At 39.3% G+C, this 23880-nt stretch overlaps 2 protein-coding genes across 16 annotated transcripts in view; both read left to right on the top strand.

Moving 5' to 3' along the window:
- Ptpn4 (protein tyrosine phosphatase, non-receptor type 4) overlaps positions 1 to 8655 on the top strand; it is a 185119-nt gene extending 176464 nt beyond the window's left edge. For 9 of the 10 annotated variants that reach the window (XM_006529255.3, XM_006529254.4, XM_006529253.4 and 6 more), the window contains one exon: positions 1205 to 8655. In XM_006529255.3, coding sequence (XP_006529318.1) covers positions 1205 to 1291 — 87 coding nt within the window. In that variant the 3' untranslated portion in view covers positions 1292 to 8655. The remainder of the gene's footprint in view (positions 1 to 1204) is intronic. The other variant, NM_019933.2, reaches the window with a different exon arrangement.
- Positions 8656 to 12025: 3370 nt separating this feature from the next.
- The window catches only part of Epb41l5 (erythrocyte membrane protein band 4.1 like 5), a 104065-nt gene continuing 92210 nt past the window's right edge, over positions 12026 to 23880 (top strand). For 2 of the 6 annotated variants that reach the window (NM_145506.4, NM_001113416.1), the window contains exons 1-2: positions 12122 to 12337; positions 18464 to 18645. In NM_145506.4, coding sequence (NP_663481.2) covers positions 18466 to 18645 — 180 coding nt within the window. In that variant the 5' untranslated portion in view covers positions 12122 to 12337; positions 18464 to 18465. Of the gene's footprint in view, positions 12338 to 12360; positions 12769 to 18463; positions 18646 to 23880 lie in introns of those variants that run through there. The other 4 variants (XM_006529399.4, XM_006529398.2, XM_006529397.2 and 1 more) reach the window with 4 other exon arrangements.

The raw sequence follows: 23880 nt of genomic DNA, 5'->3' as shown, positions 1-23880 counted from the left end.
GAAGAAAAGGTTTATTATTTGGTAGAGCCTGATCTCTTCCTCTCTGCTACTTTCCCCCTCCATTCTTTCATGAAAACACTTTAAAGATTTATCATTTTCTTCCTTAAAAAAGTTTAACAGTAAATTTTAAATATATATTTATATTTTCCTTTTATGAATGTTATACATACTTTTTATCTCTCACCTTTTAATATTGTTTTATGATTATGAGAAACAGAGAAACAAAGATAGCGATTAAATGCGCAAGTGTATGTGAGGAGGATATATGTAGTCTTTGTCACTCCTACTTGAGTCTTTACAGAGATAGGGTCTTTCACTGTACCCTGAGCTGACCTGGCAGCCAGTAAATGGTAATGATTTGTCTCTGCCCAGACACACTGGGTTTATAGCACATCCAGAAATGCCCAGTGTTTTTTTTACATGGGTGACTGAGCTATTAGTCGAAGTCTTCATTCTTGTTCAACAAGTATGCTCACCTGCTGAGCCCTCTCCCCAGCCCTTCCTTGCCTTTTTGTGGTTGTATGGGTTTGGTTTTGTTTTGTTTTTTGTTTTTTTTTTTTTTCATTTTCCTTGTCTTCTTGAAACAGGCTGTTCTGGTGTTCACTGTGTAGATTATGCTGGCCTTGAACTTATGGAGCTCTTGCTTCAGTCTTCCAACCTCTCTATCTGAAATCCTGTGCTTGTTCTCACTGATCAGAATAGTCTGTCACTTATCATTGTTTATGTGCCTTTAATCCCAGCACTCAAGACTCTGGAGGACCTTTGTGAGTTTAAGGACAGCCTTATCTGCATAGCAAATTGATGGCAACTTAAATGGTTTCCACTTTTTTATTTTAAAGAAGTGAATATATATTTTCAGGGTTTTTTTTTTCTAATTTATCTTTTGAATTGAGTTTTCTGGAAGTAAGAATGTTTGTTCCAAAGGTAAAATAATATTATTTTATTAGATATTTTCAAATTTCTCTTTATAGTTTCAGTATTTTAACATTCCTATCAGCAGTGTCTTGGGTTTTGCCAAGAAAATATCATGTGAGAGTTTCTGGTTTTTTTGAGTTTTCTTAACTTTTTACCCATTGGTAAAACTTCTAACTCCGTTCTGTTTCATGTTTTAAGTTTTTTAATAAGCTTGATGAGTGAGATGTTAGTTTTTGGTTTTTTGGACTTTGTTGCAGTGATTCTGGTTTTTTCTCCTTGTGTTTTTCAGAGTCAATACAGATTTGTATGTGAAGCTATTCTGAAAGTTTATGAAGAAGGATTTGTTAAACCATTAACAACATCATCAAATAAATAAAACAAAAAGGTTGGAACAAGTACTGGGAAACTGATTTTGTTATGTTCACTGTGCCATAATACTGCTTGCAAGAAATGGCCTCTCACACAAAAAGTGAAGAACTCAAAAAGACGTCAAGAACTTCAGCACTACTGCACTTTATGTTTTAAAAAGTCACTCAAAACCTATTACTCACATGGTTGACCATTTTGTGCTTTGCTCTGAACGACGAGTGAAAACTGAATATGTTCAGGGTAGTTTATGGAATTTTGAGGTGTTGCCATGCAGTCCCCTCGGGTAGAATTGCCACAGATAAGGCTCAGAATTCTCATCTCTTACACACCCGTACCTTGAAAGCAAAAAGGAGTAAACATCAGGAGTCTGCTCTGGTCTTTCCCAGTGGTTCATGTACTCGCTCTACTGAGTACCAGATTTTATTTTTCAAATGTTAGCAATACCATTCTCAACATTAGCCAGTACACTGCCTGTGGATGCAGCACATCTTCCCTGCCATCCCAATAGGGACCTGCTGTTGAGAAGAACATTGGAACGTGCTGTTCCCAGGAAATGCTGCACAGTGTCCATTTACCAGCATCTCAGAGAACTAACTATGAATCTATGGATTTTCTTGGATTTAATGATGTAACTTATATTTATCATAAGGTTGGCTTATTCCAAATCATGTGATTTCACATTCTTGATGTAAAGGAATGCATGCATCGTGTCTTAACCCCTTAAGTGCCTTGAGATATCTTTGTCTAATGAAAAGGCACTCATTTGACCCCATAGGAGGTATGTATGTATACTGTACATTCTTATAGTTTTATGAATTTTTAATAAGTTCACAGTGTTTTTAAAAACCAGCTTCTTATGTTGAGAGTTATACAAAGAAGGGTAAGGACATTCTGTTTCTTACTCAGTGCTTGCTTGGACTTTGCCATAAAAGCCAGGATCTCTGTATTCTGCTGAGAGTGCATCTGCTGCTATGGAATTGTTCACAGTCTGTACATTCCGTTACTGAGTGACAGGGGTTAAAGTTTAGCAGCGTAACTTAAAAGAGGGTTTATTCTTCAAATTTCATATTTACTTTATCCTAAGTTAAAAAGTGTTGTTTAACATGTATATTAGAAATAAATATATTGGTACTCTTAAGTTATAGTGACAGAGTTAATTAGTTGGAATATTAACATCTATAACTAAAGTGTTGCCCTGAAGCATCATTCTAGGTCATATCAGGCTGTCTTCACACTGCTCTTTTCATTGGGATTCTTTAGACAAGGAATTAGACACTATTGACTTTCTCTAAATGTGACCCTTCATAATAGTAAAATGACAGTTTTCATGTCATCATAGTTTATATATACCTATTAAATTATAAGCATGTCAGTGAGTCCATCTTGATGGGAGATCCAGCTCCCATTGCAGATGTGTATGTTTTCCTTGTTTTAAGTCTATGGAGACAGATTTTTAAAATTGCCCATTTAATGTGAGAACTTGCTCACTTTTTCACATGTTATTTTATATGGATATGGTTAAAATAGACACATTTGCTAGTGGTTTCAGATTACTTATGCAGTCTTGATAAAACATAGGTTCCAATGGTAGATGTTTTGGAATGCTATTTAGTTGGGAGAATGATATACATTTAAAAATCTTTAGTAAAATATAAATCATTGTTTCATATATTCAGAATCCATAATAGTAAAATTCAGTATTTAAATATTAATTGCCAGGGTACCAAATAAATTGTCACTTATAAATATTTCTTGTCTTATTTTTAAAGAAAGAAATAAACATATCTTTACATCAAACAGAAGTCCCCCTATTCTGATTTCACATGCAAGACAATATTAGTCAGTGAACTATAATTTTGCTCAGACATTCCATTCTCTACCCAGAGGCAAATGTAATTTAGGCTGGTAGGATATCATTGCAAGTTAAAAAGGGATATTGGGTTGGAGATCTACACATTATAAAGCTATTTTATTTCATTGGTCGATTTTAGCCTAAATTTTAAATCTTGCCATGTGGGTAGAAGGTGACAACCATAGACCGAAAGAGAAAAGCTAGTAGAAGGGCAGTGTCGTGATTCATTTGCTCTTTAATGTAAAGCTTTGGGTACATTTCTGTAGATAACACTGCTGTTGGCAGTGAGCTTTGCTGCCTTTTAAGTCGGCAGTGCTTGTTTTTAAGTGACAAGGGGAGAAATAAATTTAAATTTCTCATAGAAATTCTTGTCTAAGAACTATACTCCATTAGTATTTTACGTGTGAAAACAGCCCTTTTAGAGTATTTATTAGGATCCTAAGCTAATCGTAGCCTTCACAAATTGTTACTATGGATATGCTAATTAAATTTTGCTAGTTACCTAACATATAACAGTCCTTTACATCTAAGCATCTAATCAGTTAATTAATCTAAATAGATTTCTAGAAATAATGCTAGTTTTCATACGCCAGGTAGTGCTACACTCCATACATATTGATGTAATATTGTGTGACAATACCCAAATTTCTTGAATCGAACTACTTTTCCATTTCACTCGCCACTTGTAAGTCCACACCCCGACAAACTCAAGAAATAATGTGTTTCTCCCAACAAGTGAAAAGTCAGTATTGGTGAGTCAGGTCTTTTGTACATGCTAAAAGTAAATGTGAAAAACTTCCTTCCCTAAATTCACATGACTTTTCTGCTTCTTTTATTGGGCATTTGGTTATGTCAGCACTGCCGAGATGCTCTGTAGTAATCTTTTGAAGTAGATTTTGCATTCACAAAAAGAATAGGTTGTATTTGCTAAACTAATCCATTCATTCAAAAGTGAGACAGAATAAATAGCTCAAGAAAAGCTTGTGTGTAGTTTGCTGGGCCAAGTAATTGGGAAAGGGTAATGACTGATCATTTTGACTTAAGAATAAAGGTAACAGTGTATGAAAGTTGACTTCACATGCACTTATGCTGAGCCATTAGGACGGTTGCTTGAAAGTTTTGGGTACTACTACTGTACGTGCCTTCATAGAGAAAGATGAGTGCATTGATTTGCATGTGTACTTCATAAAGACATGTCCACAGACTTTTAACCATGGGGTTGTTTATATCTCTTGGCAGGTCTGACCAAGTCTAATGAGTTACTTGAGCAAAAAATCTCTTGTCTCACTAGAAGTAGTACTTGAGAGCTAAAAATTTGAAAGATTTTGTTCAGTTTTTATGTCCTTGTTATTATAAGAAGGACCACAGGTCCAGCAATTAATTTAGCAGAATCTAGTCATCTTCAGATTTTCTAATTCTCAATTTAGTGTTGCTGTATTAGACTATAACTTCAGTAAATTGTGACTATGATCAGTACTTGTAAAGTTTACCTATTTCTACTTGGGAGGCATGCTCAGTTGTCACTTGGAACCTGTGACACCTTAGAAGTTTGAAAGGAGCCTTCAGAAGTGATGCCAATTAGGAACTGGACTCAGTTTGCTAGAGCTTCCCTAACAGATTAGCATAAGCGATCGTGAAGTATTTAGGCTGATACACATGCAGTATAAAACTGAACTGCAAGTAGGAAAGCAATTTTAAAGCACTTAAAACATTGAACTGAGATTTGGAACTTATACCTACCTACAAAATAACATATTCATGTGAACATGTGATAAGATAGAAAATAGCTTGTTTAGCAGAAAGAGAAAAGGAAACATGAACTTACAGCAATATGCTATTTAATGTCTGTGTTTGGAATATTTAAAATATCTGATGGTAAAGTTGCCAAAGTAGTTTTGAATTCATGTAAGTTGTTTATACTACAACAATGTGGGGTATGTTTACAGGCTCTTTAGAGTACTTACTTTGTAGTTCTGATGAAGTTTGTCATTTGTATTTAAATCATTTATAGTAACTATATGATGATAAATATTTGCTGGAGTAAATATGTCAATAATATAGCAAAACGTATCTAAGTGATCCCACAGTCTGCTTTCATACAAGGTGCTGTGTCCAGAAAGCGAGTGCTTTGTGTTAACATTGCTCACATCCCACGCTTGCACCAAACTTCCAGCTGCCATTCCTAGAACCATGTGTGGTGCTTCCTCCAAGTAAAACAGCTGTGTTATCCTAAGTGGATTGAATTTATCAACTATCAGAAATACTAACCTATTAACAGATATTTGTGTCTCAGTGTGATCACAAAGTGTAGCAACTTTCATGAAATTCTTAGAGAATTATTTACATGCAAAGAAATTTAGCTAATCCTAAAACTTTTAGAGGGCTAATTGCTAATAGATAATTTCATCAATTTTAAGAGTAAAAGAAATCAGTCCCAGAATTATATGTTCTGGGTTCGGCTTTTTACCACAATTCTTATTTTGCATGGATTTCATTTACTCTTAGTAGTAGTTATTATATTTCTCTATGTTACCAGAAACAACAACCCATATATTCCATCCCGCAATTACTTGATTTTCATGCCTTATTGAATTCTTTTGAGTAGATACCATAAAGTTATTTTCTGTTTCCATATATCAGTCTGCTGCTGCTTATTTACATTTTTCTACTATGGTAGACTGTTGATATCTAAAGTCATTGTTTATTTTTTTAGTCCTCCAAAGGTAAATGGGCAGCCATTAGTCATAGCTGCTTGACGGCAGTCCATCTATATTGGCTAGGTATGGCTCAGTGCGTAAGCAAGTACACCATTTGCAGAAAAGTATTAGCAATATTGCAAGTTAAAGCTACACTGTTAAGGAAGAGTTTAAATGTTTAACTTCCTGGAGCTTTGTAAAATTTCCAGTATAAGGATGAAAAAGAAAGCCTTGTTAAGGTTATAAAAGTTTCAATTAAACACTGTAGAGTTTTCCTATTCTTATGTAAATGATATACAGAAAATATTTTTCTATGAACAGAAGGTTAAAACTTTAATTTCATTGCTTAAAAGGGATAAAACAATATTTGTATGTCTTTCATGCTGTAAAGAAAATGAATGTATCTTTCAAATGTTCGAGTTGTTACTTGATTCTAAGTATATGTGTTTTAGAAAAGCAAACTGCAAAAGGTTGAAGAGTCTTACAAGTCATTATGTAAAATGCAATGTTGGAAGAAATGGAATTTCATTATAAATGAGTAGTCACTATCAAAGCATATTTCAGATATAGTGTACATTCATTTTCACATTGATTTGTTTTATTTCTAGAAATGTTTCTTAAAAATTGTATATACTGTTTTGAGTGTAACGTAATTGATTTCTAACTTGTGTTAGGCTTAGTGTGCTGCTGCATGTGTCTACCATGGAGGAAAGTTCCCAAGCTTTGTCAGTGTCACAGCCACCAGTAGGGGCATCATTGTGAGAATGTGAAACCCATGCCTAAGAGCCACTGCAGTAAATATGTGCAGAGGCCTCTGACTGTGCTAATGTGTTTCCCTTTTTATCTTCAATGACATATATAGTAAGACTACTGGACCGAACTCTCCTGACTTGTAACAGTGGTGGCTTGTATGCTTACAACTTTATTCAGCTGAGTGAAGACTCTTTAAACCAGTGCCCATAGGTGTGAGTGATTTGTTCAATAGCTTCCTTAAATCTAGTATTTACCAGTTATTAAACTTGATGAAAATTGGGAATTCATTGTTTTGACACTTTTCTAGCCATTCATACTTATTTCAACTCATGATGTACCCTGAACAACCAAAAAGTGATCCATGGTTAGTGTCATATTTCCTCTACCCCAGCAGTTACAAAGTTTAGCACTGCTAAATAACTGATGACTTAGAAGTTGCATTGTTAAATACAGTCACTGCCAAGGATCATCAAGGAGATAGCTTTCTTTAACCTTTGGCCCAGATAGTTGCTGCTTCCTGGTTTCCCTAGATGTGCTAGCTATATATCTGGTATATGTCTTCATATCCACTATAGTAACAATTGGGCCTAGTTTACCCTTTAAAAGTTTTTTGTTTTCCACTCATATACTATTCCAGTTATCTTCCTTCCCAAGATTGTCTGGATTCATTTTCCCAGTGTTTGAATGAGTTAACAAGATCCCTCACTCCTGAATCCTGTAGAGTCCTTTTTCAGTGCTAAAATTGTTTTCCAATAGCACTTTATTTCATGCCTACTACTGATTTAATTTATACATTAAAAATATCTATCCTAGAGTTTGTAAATACAGAAAAGCAATTGATTAGTAGTAGAGTTTATTAGATTGGCCCCAAGTTTAAATGCTTTATAATGATCTCTTGATAGCTTCTTTGATACTTAAGAGGTAACTTATGTGACTTTAGCTCTGCCGTTTTCCTGTAATTTGTATAATACAGTAGAGGCTGCCCAGCCAACTATATTGCTGGACTTATTTCTCTCAGCTAGCTTCAGCCGAGCTTGGTTACTAAAACTGTTTTTGTGCTCTGAGTTTTGGACATCACATGAATATTTGGAAATCTGTTTGTTTTCAGTATAGTACCTAAAGATTTAGTAGATACTGCACCACAAGTTCATAGTTTATATGAAAGACAAAGGGCAGAATTTATAATATTGTAACAGTTTATATTAAGCTGTTTTTATAATCTGCCAGTACAATACATCTGCTGTAAAAATATAAAAGTTGTCTACCCCAGTGGTCTCCAGCACAGAACACACCAATTCTAAACTATGCTGTGGACTTTTAAATAAGAAAGGCTAGTTATTGTCTTCTACAGGGTAGGTTAACTTTAGGCCTGATAGCTTATACTTATCAGTACTGTTTTAAACAGGAGTTTAAAAATTATTTTTTTGTAGAGGGTATTTTAATTTGGGAACTTTCTTTTTTTGTAATAGGTGCTATATGTAAATATGGAGTGAGAAGTTGCTTGATTAAAGGTCTAGTTTATTTCCTTATTAAAATACTTTTCATTTCTGTTTCCATTTCATGGTTTCTGCTGAACTTAATAGCAAAATAGAATTAGTCCCTTAAAGTTGTAGACTACCTTTTCTCACAGTTGTACAAACTAATTTCCATATGGTTTGGTCTCAGATTAAGAGGCAAAGAAGCTAAGAGTGAAAACAAAATACATAAGCTTGAATTTGGTCAACACTGGACTATTAGAAATTATCACTGTGCACTTGTCACTGCAGTTTACTTTGTGTCTGAAAGGCATTGTGTGTGTGTCATAATTTCAGTGAAAATTAGAATTCCTGCCATTCATGTTTAAACAATCCACACATAGCAACAGTGAACAGGATAAAAATGCTGGTTTGCATTGAAACTGTTTTAGTCCTAACCTCAATTTATATTATGCAAAATACATTTACAGATATTTTGTTGGTTATATTTCATTTTGATTTAGTACTTGTTCAGGTACAAATGTGAAACGAAAAAAAAAACCCACCTAGCTGTTAATGTTCAATTGAAAAATAAAGATGCGCTTTAGTAATCTAATGACTTCGTTTCAAGGTTCTTTTATGGAGACTTATTGTTAGACCAATGACCGTGATTTATTCATTAATGGGTGATCAGTTAGAAGGGATGGCTGAATGCTAAACCTGATGTTTATTTCTACAATCAGTAGTGCACATGGTGTCTCTTCTCTGAAGGGGGGAGTAGAGATTCTAAAAAGAATTTAGAAACTTGAAGACTATTTGTGCGTGTGCTATGTGTGTGGTGTATGCATGTGTATGTGCTGGTACAGCCACCAATGCTCATAGAGGCCAGGAGAGGGCATCTGGTGTTTGTTCTATCAATCTCCACCTGATTTTCTTGAAACAAGGTCTCACTGAACCTAAAACCTACTGTTCCAGCTAGCCTGACTGGCCAGCAAGCCTGCCATGTTTTGTCTCTAACACCACAGCACAGGGTTGCAGCACACCTGTTCTCAGCGTTTAACAGGAGTTCTGAGAATCCCAACTCAAGTCCTCACACTCGAGCAGCAAGCATTCTAGCCTCTGAGCCATCTCCCTGTCACCCCCAGAGAATAAAAAATACCTGCAGTCTCCCTCATTGTAGCCACCACCTCCAGTAATCCCAGAGCATGACTGGGATTGTTGTTCAAAAGATGTCTCGAAGTCAGCCTGAATCTCACCTTCCCAGGTGCAGTCAGGCCTGCCATGTTGCAAGTTAGAGGACGGGAAGAAGTAAAAACTACAAGCTCTCATTTTGTTTTGTTTTGTTTTGTTTTTTTTGAGGGAGGTGTTTCATTTTAGGTAGCTTTGATTTGCCTCAAACTCAAGAGATCTGCTTGCTTCTGCCTCTCAAGTGCTGGGATCAAAGGGCTGTACCACCACACCCAACTGCCAATAACTGTTTTAGGTGCATACATGATAATGGATCCATTATAGCAAAGGGAGGTACAATGACATAATGACCTGTGCATGTGGTCCCAGCTACTTTAAAATTTCAGTAGGAGAATCATTTTTGGCCAGGAGTTCAGGGCCAGGCTAAGCAACACAGAGATATCCTGTGTCAAAAGTAAGAAGAGAGGGGCTAGAGAGATGTCTATGCAGTAAAGAGCACTGGCTGCTCTTCCACCAGTCCTGAGTTCAATTCACAGCACACACATGGTGATTCACAGCCATCTGTAATAGGTTCTGATGCCCTCCTCTGGTGTGTCTGAAGACAGCACTCATATTTAAACTGCATAAATCTTTTATAGGAAGCCCTATCACACCAATGATGACCTCTGTTCAAGTTCTTATATTTTCTTCCTAGGAAAATGTATATTTGTGTATACATAAACATGCTTGTGGGATTGTATGATGCAGCCTGTAACTTGATGTTTCATTGTAAGATAGTTCCATAGTAGCATATTCACATCTATCGTATTGTTTAAAAAGTTCTTTGGGTGTTGAGGTGCATGAATGACCATGTATATATATACACAGCACTCATGTAGAGATCAGTTCTCTCCACCTTGTGAGTCCTGGGGATGAAGCTGGGGTTATCATGCTTGCTTCTAAGTGTCTTTACCTCTAGAGCCATCTCACCAGCCCAACTCATTCTTAATTATGCCATCACGTGGATGTTGCATAATTTCATTTTATAACAATTACTATATTGTATGTGTGTGCATCTACTAGGTGAGCTAGATCCCCTCGCCTACCCTGCCTTTTTGAAACTACTCTTGCTTTAAAAATCTGTACCAGGCAGCAGAAATGATGCTGGTTTCCTGGTATGGTGATTTGAGTTTTTAATCTCTCCACCACAAGGCTGTATGGATAGAGCTGTGTGTAGTACTCAGCTGTTGCTCCTTTGGCCCCAGCTGAGGTGCCACACTGGTAACTGACAATAATCTAGCAACGCCATGGGGACAGAAGGAGCAGTTGGTACAGGCACGGACAGTGCCAAATCCCCGGAAACTGTATTCTGGTTTCAGTGAGCTGCAGCCTCCCTTTATACACGCTAATTTTCAGGCAAGATCCCATAAAACCCTTGTTCCAGACCTTCTGCTCTTCTTGCTCTTAGTGTCACTAGGGCCCTTGCGTAGCTCCACACAGTCCTTTGCCCTTGCTCTTTATGTCCTTCCCGGATGTCTACTGGGCTCTTTCCTCACCTACTTTAAGTCTGAAGTCATTGTCACTGCCCTAAGAGCCTTCCTCCCTGCTTATATTGCAACCCTTCATTCCCAGACCCCACACCCACTGCTATTTTCTAGGTGTTTACTAACCGCCAGTCAGACATGTTTTGAACCAAGGACTTTATGCACTCTACCAACTGAGCTATACCCTACAGCATTTTCTTTTTCCTTCTGAGATGGTGTTAGGTAGACTGGCCTCCAATTCCTGGGCTTAAGTGATCTTTCTGCCTCAAAGGCTATAGGCACAAGGAGGACAGGTACACTCTCCCATACAGGCTAAACCATGAAATAACTTGTTTAATTATGACAGAACCTCTCAATGTGGCCAGTGCTGGCCCTGAACTCACTACTCAGCCCCCAAGGGGCTTTTACTGCTGGGATTGCCTTGAGGGACTCCTGTCTTTCTTCTTTATCTGCCTTATCTCCAGGGTCTACAGAGCTGTAGGCATTTTGATAAACTATCTGAAGAATGAATGAATGGAATGTCGCCCTGCCACTTAGGGCCTCCATTCTGTGACCACAGTGCCTGGAGCATCAGTCTGTTATTTCCCTTTCCCAGCAGCGTTCTCTCCAGGGCTCTCATCACCACTTGACACATAGTTGTTCTCTTTCTCCATTACAGACTAAAGGTTGCTTTAATCTCTAGGATTTGGGGGGAGGGAGCAAGGAAACATTTAAATAAATGCTGGATCAATTAATAAACAACTGTGTAAGAGAAAACATACTAGACTACATTAAAAATAGGAAAATACTCATTTTTGCTGTGCCAGGGATTGGATCCTGGGCCTGGTATGTGCTAGTCTAACACCCTACCACTGAACTGTATCTTAAACCCAACGTTTCATTTTCAAATCATATTACCAGGAAGGTGAAAAATTCAAAACATAAACCAAGCGCCATGGAGATGCTCAGTGTGGGTAAAAGTGCTTCATTCCAAATGTGAAGGCCAGAGTCTGGTCCCCTGTGCCCACATGATACTCCTGCAAGTTGTTCTCAGACAGGGACTGTGGCATATCTTTCCCTGACCCATACATATACGCACAGAAAAAAATAATCTTTTTTAAAAGACAGGATTTCACTAGGTAGTCCTGGCTGACCTGTAACTAAGTAGCTGTGGCTGGACTCGAACTCACAGAAATCCACCTGCCTCTGCCTCTGCCTCTGCCTCTGCCTCTGCCTCTGCCTCTGCCTCTGGAGTATTGGGATTAAAGGTGAACTGCCTTTCTGTATTTCTATAGTCCCATCTGGTGTTGCCAGCTTAAATTCAGGTCTCAGGAGGCCGATTTCCGGGGCGGTGCCATTGCCCCTTTAAGAGCGGAGCGTCCCGCCCTTCGGGGGGCGGACCTTGGATGGGGCTTTAAGGGGCGTGCCCTCGGGCGGCCGGGGTCCTCCGGGGATTAGCGCAGGGTGGGCTCGCGCCTTGCGCCGCCATTTCTCGGTGTCTCTGGAGACCCGTCCTCTCCTCTAGCCGGCTGGGCATCTCTCTCCGAGGGTCGCGCGTCCCAGTCGCAGTGGTCTCCGTCGCTTCACGGTGTTCACCCCCGAGTACAGGTAAGAGTTTGGCCTCGGGTGTCCAGTTGGCCCTGCTCACTGAGCCGAGGCTCTCGACCGTGCCGGGTGGGCGGCCCGGCTCCCCGGGCGACGCCGCGGGCTGGGAGGGGAGTGGCGGCGACGGCCAATGGGGCTGGGCGCTGAGTTTCGGGCGATACCGCGCGGTGGCCGCTGAGGGCCGGGCGCGTCGCCGGGGTCTCGCGCGTTGTTGGGGGGAAACTCTGGTCACCCCTGACCTCCCCGTAGCTGTGGGATTAGGGGAAGGTCGCCTCGAGTGTCACTTCGCCGGGATTGTGGGCAGACATCGGTGAGACAGGACGTGCCAGCTAGCTCCCGGTCGAGTGAAACTTGGGAAGCGTACGAGGCAGGTGCGTTCCCGGGAACCGCCAAGGCCGAGGGCGCTCCCCGCCCCCACGCGTGGCGCGCGTCCGGTAATGATGGGTTCTCCTGTGGGTAGAAGATAATTGTGTCCATCTCTGGTTACTGTAGTCTCCCGGGTTCTGCTTTAAGAGCGAGAAGGCTCCAGGCTCCGAAGTTGTTTAGCAATAGTTCAAAATTACTAGTAATGGTTTTTTTTTTTTCCCTTAAGAATTGGAGATAAGCCCACCAAGAAATTATGAATGTAATTCACAACTCCGCTCACCCCAGATGCACTGAGCTGAGGCACTGAGCACTGCTAACTGCAGTGGGTAACTTGTATGTGTCTAAATGAACACTTTGGGATCATTATTTTCTTTTTCTTCCCAACCCCCACTTCGTTCTTCTTCTAATTCTTTTTCTCTCTTTCTTCCTTTCCTTTCCTTCTTTTCTTTTCTTTTCTTTTCTTTCGATACTGGGAACCAAACCCGGGTTCTGGAACGCTAGGCTGAACTAAATCTAAATGCTCACACCTGTTTTTTTCTTTTCTTGTTGTTGTTGTTCTTGTTAGGATAACTTGTTTGGGCAGCGATGTGCGCAATGTTCCTGTGTTTAGTTTCTTAGTTACAGTTTCTTTTGCGGGAGTAACTGGGATGAAAGATACTGATAACTTTAGGACATTTTCTATAGTTTTCAATATTACTGTTTTTTTTTTTTTTTAAAAAATCACTAGCTTGGCTGTAGATACCCTATGGTGTAAAGCATGGATACCCAGGGTTCAATCCCCAGCACTGCAACAGGAAGAGCCAAAAGGGAGGCGCAGTTGACACTTGCAATTGGCAAGTCAGTATGTATGAACTTGGAGTGGTGGAAAAGTGGCTCTTGGCTAAATAGGAAATGTATCACTTCAGTTTGCATTTCTGTGATTGAAAAGAAAACTTACTCGTTGAAAACTCAGAAATTAAAGTTATTAGAAGACTTGTAACTCCAAACCCCATATTTCCAGTTGCTTTTAGAGACCCTGTCTCCCCATGCAGCCCAAGCTAGCTTGGAATTTGAGATAGATAGATAGATAGATAGACCCTGTCTCCCCATGCAGCCCAAGCTAGCTTGGAACTTGAGATAAATATATATACATATATATATATATAGAGAGAGGGGGGGGAGAGAGAGAGGAGAGAGAGAGGGAGAGAGAGAGAGAATATGAGAGAGAGAGAGCACGCTCTCTCTCTCTCCCTCTCCTAGATTAGCTTGGAACCAATTCTGCTTCTGCCTTCCAGGGGCTGGAGCTGTTTTGTGAGTCTCTTTTATTATCGTCTTTTAGAATTTGTGCATAGATATCTATATACATATAGATACCTAGATCTCTCTATATAGATATCTAGATATCGATCTCTATATATATTCCATTTTCTAATGTATCATTTTGCTCTATCACATTAGTTTTCTTATTGATCGTCTAATATGTAATATGTATCATAGCAACTTTGCCATGATAGCTGTTTGGTCAGTAAACAAGTCAGACTTGGTTCCTGTCTGTGGGAGTGGAAGGGATGATAGTCAGTAAAAAGGAAGAAAGAAGTCAATTAAATATTTAATTACAGTTTCTTTTCATGTTATAAAGAAAAGTCTGCCTGCTAACAGGGCCATCTAATCCGGCCACAGAATCTGAGAGTACTTTTCTGAGGAAATAAAATTTCATGTGTAAATATAGCGCTCTCTTAGAAAAAAGAATGGGAGATGGAGTGCACAGAGATTTTCTTAGGAAGATCGACCATTGATAAGAAAGTTCTGGAATTAGACATTTGAGCTGAGCAAAGCACTGGAGCTGAGAGCAGAGGGCTAGCAGGCCCAGGAGGAGGAGGAGCCAGGGCTGTTAAAGATTTAAAAGGGAATTAGCTTTGTGGAGGCTGATAATCCACCAGTCCACCAGCTGCAGCACTGCCCAGGATTGGGGGCAGGTGGGATGGGGGAACAAAATATGGGGACACCTTTTCATTGTGTAACCCTCAAGTTTTACTTTTTATATTTAAGAACTTAAGCAATACATGCTCTTATGACCTCTGGATTAACTCTACAGAGAGAAACTCCCTTAAATCATCTGCATTTGTAGTTTCTATATGTGTGTATGGTATAATATAATATGGTATAATCCACATCCATTATATCTCAAAGTAGACTAATATTTTTACTTTTCTATTAATTTAATTTTCACTTATTTTTCTATATAAGTTTAATTTTCACTCCAAGACAGATTGTTTTAAGACAAGGTATCACTATGTAACCTTGGCTGGCCTGGAACTATATGTACACCAGGCTGACTTCCAATTCAAGAGATCTACCTGCCTCTGTCTCTTAACTGCTGGAATCAAAAGAACAACTGTATTGAACAGATGTATACAACCATTGTGTGTATCATAACTCCCTTAATTCGTTGCATTGTGCTGAATACGTTTTTGATGTTTGGTTGGTTGGGTTTCTTTGAGACAGGGTTTCTCTGTGTGGCCTTGGCTGTCCTAGAACCCCCTCTGTAGACCAGGCTGGCCTCATACTCAGAGTTCCACCTGCCTCTGCCTCCTGAGTGCTGGGATACAGGCCTATGCCATCTACACCCAGCTTATTTGTGAGTCTCTTAAGTCAGTTAGGCCAAGAAAAGTTTTTGTTCCTGCAACTTAGAAGTAGAATTGCTACATGAAGTCTATGCAATTTAATAACTTGCTCAAATAGGACAGTATATGAAAATGTATGTAAGCATTCCCCCTCCATTTCCCTGCTACATAGAGATCCAACCAAGGACCTCAGCCATGACAGTCTTTCCTCTGTGTGTGTGCGTGTGTGTGTGTGTGTGTGTGTGTGTGAGTGAGAGAGAGAGAGAGAGACAGACAGACAGACAGACACAGACAGAGACACAGAGAGAGGCAGACAGACAGAGACACACAGAGAGTGAATATGCATGTGGATTTCAGAGACAACCTACAGGAGCTGGTTCTCCTGCCACATAAAGGGACAGGCTACTTTTCTGATTATGTTTGTGCAGTGCTAGATGTCTAATATCTAATCCTTCAAATCTGTTAGGTGCATCCTTCTTTTTTTGGGGGGGGGGGTGTTTTGTTTTGTTTTGTTTTGTTTTGTTTTTCGAGACAGGGTTTCTCTGTGTAGCCCTGGCTGTCCTGGAACTCACTCTGTAGACCAGGCTGGCCTCGAACTCAGAAATTCGCCTGCCTCTGCCTCCCAAGTGCTGGGATTAAAGGCATGTGCCACCATGCCCGGCGCATCCTTCTTTTTAACTTTCTCTTTTTACTCTTTTGCTTTTTAGTTTGTTTGTGAAAGTGTCTCATGTTGCCTGACTTGGCCTAGAACTTGCTATGTGACCAGGGATCATTTTGATCTTCCTGCCTCCTCCTCCCCAGTGCTGGGATTACAGGATGTGCTACCAAGCCTGGCTTCTATCTCATTTTCAGTTCAGATTTTCCTGTCTGCTGTTGGGATCTTTTTCATCATGGTGCACTTGAATGTCCATTGCAGAGTTGTGGGGTCGGTACACTTGCATGTCCGTTGCAGAGTTGCTTCTCTATTTCCAGGCTTTACCTCAAGCATCTCTACTCACTGAGCAGTATTATCAACCATATTTTTTTCTCTTTTTTAATGTAGCTCAAGCTAACCTGGAATTTGCATGTATATAGACCTATAGGTTACCCGAGAAGTCAGCATGCTCCTATTTTGGCTTTTCAAGTGCTAGAATTACTTTATTAGGCAACCACGCTCTCATTTGGAATGTCCTGTTTGATGTCACCCATTTTCTTCTGTTGGGTTGTTTACCTAGGTAATATGCTTCTGTGTTCTGGGTATCTTATGTAGAGCCATGTGTATAGCAGGCACGCATTCTATCACCAAGCTATATCTCTGTAGAAACAGGTGATTTGTAATAACTGTTTGTTAAACTACAGTGTTATCCTTCAAAATATCTTTTCAGAAATTGTTTAAAAACTCCTTTGCCCTATTATTCTATGTTCTTCAAGTACTTTCTCAGTTTTTTCTTGAAACCTATATTTTATTTCATGCTATCATGCATTTGTGAAAAGAAGTTGGTATTCTTCGAGATATTGGGTTTTAATGTTCAAACTAACAGTAATTAAAAGATGTTTTTCTTTAGAAAACAGAGTAGTTGTTTTTTACAGGACAGGATAAGATGACAGTAAGAAAAGCAATTTGGTTGTTTCTTAGGAAATGTGAAGTTATAGTGCATTTTGAATACTGTTTTCTTTTAAAAGACCACTGTGATAAAATTAAGCATTTATAAAAATCAAAAGGAAGATAAGGATTATGTTCTCAAGGTACTTATAATAAAGAGTAAAAGAATAATGATCAGATTATAAGAAAAGGTTCAGTAGACGTGCAGTTATAATGACTAACAGATATCAGGATGTTTTTCTGTGGGTATGATGGAACTAAGTTAAAAGGAAGAAGTAGGAATTAATTAAAATAGAACATTAGAAGACTGGAGTCCACAGAGAAAGGAGGCTGAGCACCTATTTAAAAGCTACCTGGAGAGAGCTGCACACCTGGTGATTGTGGCACCTTGTAGACTAACCAGTCTGGATGCCCAGACTTTAGTTATTTCCTGGGGCTAAAATCTGTAGTATATATTGTAAAAATACTATTATAAAATATATTCCGTAGTTTTTCAGTTCATGGATAGTTAAATTTTAATATAGCAATATGCTCTTAAAATTACCCCTTTGAAAAGAGCAGATCAATAGCCACATCTAGTTGAAATAATAACTTAATTTGTATGCTTAAAAAAAAAAATCAGCGTTGCCTGGAATTTTGCTGCCTCCTCCTTTCCCAAGCATCTGCTTTCCTGTGTTCCTGTTGCTCCTTTCTGACTTGAAAATTGAAGCTGTCTGGTGCCTTGAGAACAGCTCTTCCCACTGTATGCCCTGCCACTGGGAGCACCTCCCTGGCGGTGGTTACTGTAGCATTGTGCTGGAGGATCCTGACAACGTGGGCTGTCGTCGGCTCTGGCTCTTTCCCCTTTCCTACACTTATTTTTCCTGGAGTGAATAATTGTCTTTATGTGTACTTAGTTAGTGTTTACTTTTCTCAGCCTCTTAGTTGTAAAACTAAAAGCACTAGGTTTATGAAGGAACTGTGTATGGTGTTGCATTCTATATGTTTCCTTCCAATCTTGAAGTTAGTGTTTTCAATTATAATGTGCAATATTTTTATATAACTAGTAGCTACTTTAACTGTTTATTTAACTTTAATAATATTCTTAGTAGAACATTAAGCAATAAAACTTAGTTTAAATTTATTTGAACTTTGCTAAAATAGATAACTATTTGTATTTTGAATGCTCAGTTTAAAAGCAACAACAACAACAACAAAAGTCTGTCCCATCAGTGTCTGGCACTGTTGTGTAATCTTCACCTACGTTAGGTACCACTTACTGATCCCAGACGCTTGATGGACATCATGAATGACTGCTTTCTCCTGCTAGAGCAGCTCCTTATAAAATGAGACACTAAGTTTAAAAAGCTACACGCGTTGCTCTATCTTAAAAAGTATTTTAAAACTTTATGTTAAAATCTAGCTTTAAAAGTTATTTTTGAAATGAAAATTAAATGTATTTAACATTTTGAAATATATATAAAAAGTAGTGTTTCAGCTTTTTCAAATTAACACCTATAGCCTTTACTAAACAGCATTGTTAGTTTGACACTCAGTCTTTGTTCTTCCTGCTGTCACTCACTGGTTTTGTACTGGCAGAAATGCTGAGCTTCCTGAGACGAACGCTTGGCCGCAGGTCTATGCGCAAGCATGCTGAAAAGGAGCGGCTCCGAGAGGCACAGCGTGCGGCCACACACATTCCTGCCGCTGGGGATGCCAAGTCCATCATCACATGCAGGGTGTCCCTTCTGGACGGTACAGATGTCAGTGTGGACTTGCCGGTAAGTAGGACTTTGCTAGCTGCCAGTTGTGTGTGAGGTCACTACTGCCTGTTCTTCCTGGGGGCTAGGTGAGATAGAGTGAGTGTGGATCAGGCACGGGAGCAGTCATGGACATGCACAAGGAAGTGTAGGCCCAGAGGACCTGGAGTCAGTGTCAGTTGCAGAAAACATTGACTGATAGGGTAGTTATTGATGTGAATTAACTCTGTTCGTGTCTGCATGAACACACACACACACTCACACACTCACACACACGTGCCCGTGCTCATGTTTATAGACAGTATCCTTCACAGTATGTACTCAGATTGGCCTTGGATTTGTGATCCTCCTGCCTCAGCTGCCAATGTGGGAGTACAGTTGTGTGTGCTGCCGTGCTGGGTTTAAGTTTCAAAACTGTTTAGAGATACTAAATCTCTGTTCTGTTTTCAAAGAACAAAGTCTTTGTTCTGTTTCAAAGACTTAACAAAACTATAAATTATGTGATTTTGATATGAGTTTCATTGAATATTTCCTGATGTCTGCTATTTTACTAAAATTCAGTTTGAACAGTCCGTTTGGAAAATTGATGACTCTGTGTCTTTGATATGTAATTTAATAAATCCTGAAAGGCCTAAAATACAGAAGTTGAAAATGAAGAATTGGAGAGTTTGCTCAGGTTCAGGCTTTCTTTGTTTTTTGTTGGTGGTGGTTAGATTGATTGATTGATTGATTGATTGATTGATTGATTGATTTATGAGACCAGGTCTCAGTATGCATCCCTGGCTTTTAGGAAACTTATGAACCTGCTGCCTCAGCCTCCTGAGTCCTGGCTCACAGGTCTGCCCAACACAGCTCTAGCAGTGTTGCAAGTCCTCATTGTGTGTGCTTGTTATCTGCATGGACATTGGATTGTGCATTCTTAGAGTGTTTGAATCTGTAAACTTTAAGGCATCTAGATTTTCTTCCTGTAAGGGCTGGTTGAGGGCTTATGAGCTATTCCAACATCAGATACTTAGTAAGGATAGTTTTTATATTTATTTTTTTATTTGATAAGAATCTTGAAGAGTTTTTTTGTGTCTTAGTCCATTAAAATATCATTAAATATTTAGTGGAAAGCCTGAGATTGCTGTATGAGAGCCTGGAAAAAAATGTATTACCTAATGTTTGAACTATGAAGCCTTGGGTTGTTGAAGGGTAGGCTGTGCTAAGAGAACCTGTAGAGAAGCCTTTTGAAAGGGCAGTGTGGTGTAGGGAGGAAGGTGGTCAGGCTCCAGGAGAAGCAGAGCAGCAGCTGTTTCCTGACTACAGAGAGTGCTAATCCCTTGATCAGGTCCTAGACAGGACAAGAAACAACTGCAGCAACACAGGCAGTTTTAGATTTGACATCTCTCAGAGCAAAACCATGGCCTTTAACAAGTTTTTAAAGATTTATTTATTTTTATGTGCTTGAGTGTTTTGCATACATTTGTGATCAGTTGAGTTATGATAAGGATACTAATAGTGCTCAACAGGAAATTGCTTTTTCTTCAACAAATGGTTTATATCTACATGCAAAAGAATAAAGTTGAACCCTTTTCTCATACTACATAAAAAAATTGAAATAAGGGGCTGGTGAGATGGCTCAGTGGGTAAGAGCACCCGAAGGTCCGGAGTTCAAATCCCAGCAACCACATGGTGGCTCACAACCATCCGTAAAGAGATCTGACTCCCTCTTCTGGAGTGTCTAAAGACAGCTACAGTGTACTTACATATAATAAATAAATAAATCTTTTAAAAAAATTGAAATGAATCAAAGACAGAAACATAAGAAATAAAACTGAAATTTTTAGAAGAAAATGTAGAAATATTTATTTTCTTAGATAATGACATCAAGATAATAAGTAGCAAAAAAGAAGATATTAGGCAAATTGGACTTAATCAGAATTAGAAGTGTATTCCCTTCAAAGGGCTCCACTTAGGTAAAAGATTGTACAACATAATAACAGAAATTACTTCAAAATTAAATATCAGATAAAGAACTTGTATCTAGAATACATAAAAAAATTGTTGCAAACCAATAAAAGACAACCCAATTTAAAAATAAGCAAAAGATCTAAGTAGAAATCGTTTAGTTAGGACATAACATGAGAACAAATATAAGAGCATTCAGAGTCAGGTGGGTCATAGTTCAGTGGCCAAGTATGTGCCGGGAAGCATGAGGCCCTGGCTCAGCACCAAAACCCAGAAGACAAACCACAGTAAATTCTTTTTCACACTGAAGTTAGAAGGTCAAAAGTCAGAAATAGCAAGTACTGGAGAGAATGTAGAAAAATCAGGATCTTCTAACACCAAGATTGAGAAATGGAAAGCAGCTGCTTTGAAAAACAGTCCCCTAGCTATTTACATGACATAACATTGTTACCTTGTGACTAAGAGTTTCCACTTTTCAAGACCTATCCAAGAGAATTAAAAACTGTGCTTGCACAAAAATGTGTAGATGTTAGCAGCATTGTGTCTAACAGGGGGAAAGTAGGAATGAATCAGGATGTATAGGTCAAGTCACTCCCTGTAGAAGAAATGAAATACTAATATTTGAACAACGTGGATGATGTCGAATATGCTAGTGAAAGAATCCAGTCACGGGCTGGAGAGATGGCTCAAGCGATTAGGAGCGCTGGCTGCTCTTCCATAGGACCCAGGATTCACCTCGGAGAGCACACACACGGTGGCTCACAACTGTCTGTAACTCCACTTCTAGGGGACCTGACACCCTCACACAGACATACATGGAGGCAATAAAACCAATGCAGACTTAAATGGAAAAAGAAACCAGTCACAACCTCACAATTTGGTTTTGTTTTACAAAAGTCTAGAACAGGGAAAGCTATAGAAATGAAAAGGTAGATTAGTGGTTGCTTGGGGCAGGTACCTGGGAACTAGCAGAGAGGTGATAGAAAGTAGTAGCTATGGGAAGGACTCTCTTCTAGAGGTAATGACAATGTGTACTAAAATCCATTGACTTACATACTTCTGTTGGTTTTGAGACGGTGTCTCACTATGCAGTCCTAACTGGCCTGGAACTCACTATATGTAGACTAGCCTCACCTCAAACTCAGACGTTGCCTGACTGCCTCTCAAGTGCTGAGATTAAAAGTCTGTGACTCCAGACCTAACATAAATTACATCCTTTTAATGGGTGAATGGGATATGAGTTATATTTCAATTAAACTTTTTTTTTCTTTTAACTTCTACCCCTCAAAACAAAAACAAAAAAAAAAAAAACACACATTTTTTGTGTATATGTCTCTTTGGGTGTTGTGTTTGGTTTTTGGTTTTTTGGTTTTTGTTTCTTTTTTTTTTTTTTTTTTTGAGACAGGGTTTCTCTGTATAGCTCAGGCTGTCCTGGAACTCAATTTGTAGACCAGGCTGGCCTCAAACTCAGAAATCCGCCTGCCTCTGCCTCCCGAGTGCTGGGACTAAAGGCGTGCGCCACCACCCGGCTTAGGGTGTTGTGTTTTTGTTATGTTTTGTTGTTTTGAAGCCATGGAATATGCATGAAATGACATTTTATTGTAAGTATAGATGGGAGACTTGATTTAGAACAGGGGGAGAAGCTAGAAACTACTAAAGCATTGCAGGTAGGAGGAGATGTGGCATTGCAGAGAAAGGAATGTTTATTTAGCACACGAAGATGCTGAGGGAAGGAAGGAGGATGAGCACTGTTGGACCAGGTCATAATCATGGTGTGGAAAGTCCTGAGAGAAGAGTCAGCTGTCACAGAGCGGGGGAACAGTGCGAGTGGAGAAAAGGACTGTGGTAGGCAAGTGTGTTTGCTAGTCAGGTTTTAGAAAGTAAAAGGAATTATCAGTAGTAGTTGTGTTGTTTGGAATTTTCTACACTCCTTTGGACTTAGTAGCTGCTTTTAACACATTAGTTGTTTGTGCAGGTACATGGAGGGAAATGAAAGGTTACCAGCTAGAAAATGGCTGAGTAGTGAAACTCTTGAGTTGTTTCTAAGGATAGGAGAATTGTTCCTTGGGAATTGGCTTTGTATATGCAGACAGAGGAAAAATATACTGGCAGAAATAAATACCTTCTGAGGGAAAGAAAGGCTTATAAGCCTTCAGGGCAGAAGAGATGGCTCAGCAGTTAAGAGCACTGGCAGTTCTTACAGAAGGTCCTATGTTCAATTCCCAACAACTATATGGGAATTCTCACAACCATCTGTAATGGGATCAGATGCCCTCTTCTGGTATGTCTGAAAACAGCTAGAGTGTACTCATATAAGAAAAAAAATAAATATAAATAAATAAATAGTAATGCTTCAACCCTTCTCCACCTGCCAGAGTTCTCTGGATTCATGAATGGAACACACACACATACACGTACATGCAGCCTTTATATTTCAATATGCCTAACTAGCTTAACAGCTGGGCTTCTCCCTAACTCCTCGTGGCTAACCCACTTTCCCTTCTGATATTCCTGAGTTATACTTGCTAAATCTGCATTTTATCTCTGCTATCCTAGACCCAGTCAGGTAGTGGACCATGTAAGCACAAATCCAATCCCCCACATTAATGTTCCTGGAGTAGAAAGTAAAGGGAGGAGGACTGGGCTGACTGAGCTAGAGGCCTGGAGTCATTTGTTGGAGAGAAAGAAGCTAAGAGTGCGTCTAGGACAGAGGCAGCAGTCGTGGGGTTTGTAGTGGCCTAGGACTCTGCAGGTCTGTGTTTCCCACCCTGTCTACTTGGTGTTATCTTAGGTTTTCTATTGCTGTAATAAAGCGTCATGACCAAAAGCAACTTGGGAGGAAAGTAATTATTTGACATACAATTTTACAGTCCTTCATCAAGGAAACTCAAAGCAGGAACCTGGAGGCAGAACCTGAAGCAGAGGCCTGCTTCCTGACTTGCTCCTCTTGGCTTTTTTAACTTGCTTTCTTATACAAAGAGAATCCAGCACCACCTCCCCACAGTGGACTGGGCCTCACAATATTAATCATTAATCTAGAGGATCCGTGCCTTGGTCAAACCTCATCAGCTTTTTTTTTTTTTTTTTTTTTTTTTTTTTTTTGGCAGTAGGTAGAAATTAACAGAGAGAACCACAACTGGACACTGTGCAGAGAGGAAGACTTCTAAATAAGACATCTTCACCAGGCGCCTCCCCTCACAGCTCAGGGATCTGTGCATGAAAGAGGAGGATTTGGAAAGCGGTAGTGGATGACATCAAGCAACAGTATATTCTAGAACAACTGGACTGATGAGGGATACACATATG

The sequence above is a fragment of the Mus musculus genome, chromosome 1 (genome assembly GCF_000001635.26).
Source record: "Mus musculus strain C57BL/6J chromosome 1, GRCm38.p6 C57BL/6J".
NCBI classification, from domain to species: domain Eukaryota; kingdom Metazoa; phylum Chordata; class Mammalia; order Rodentia; family Muridae; genus Mus; species Mus musculus.
The sequence above is the reverse complement of the archived record's forward strand: the minus strand, read 5'-3'. Positions and strand labels throughout refer to the sequence as shown.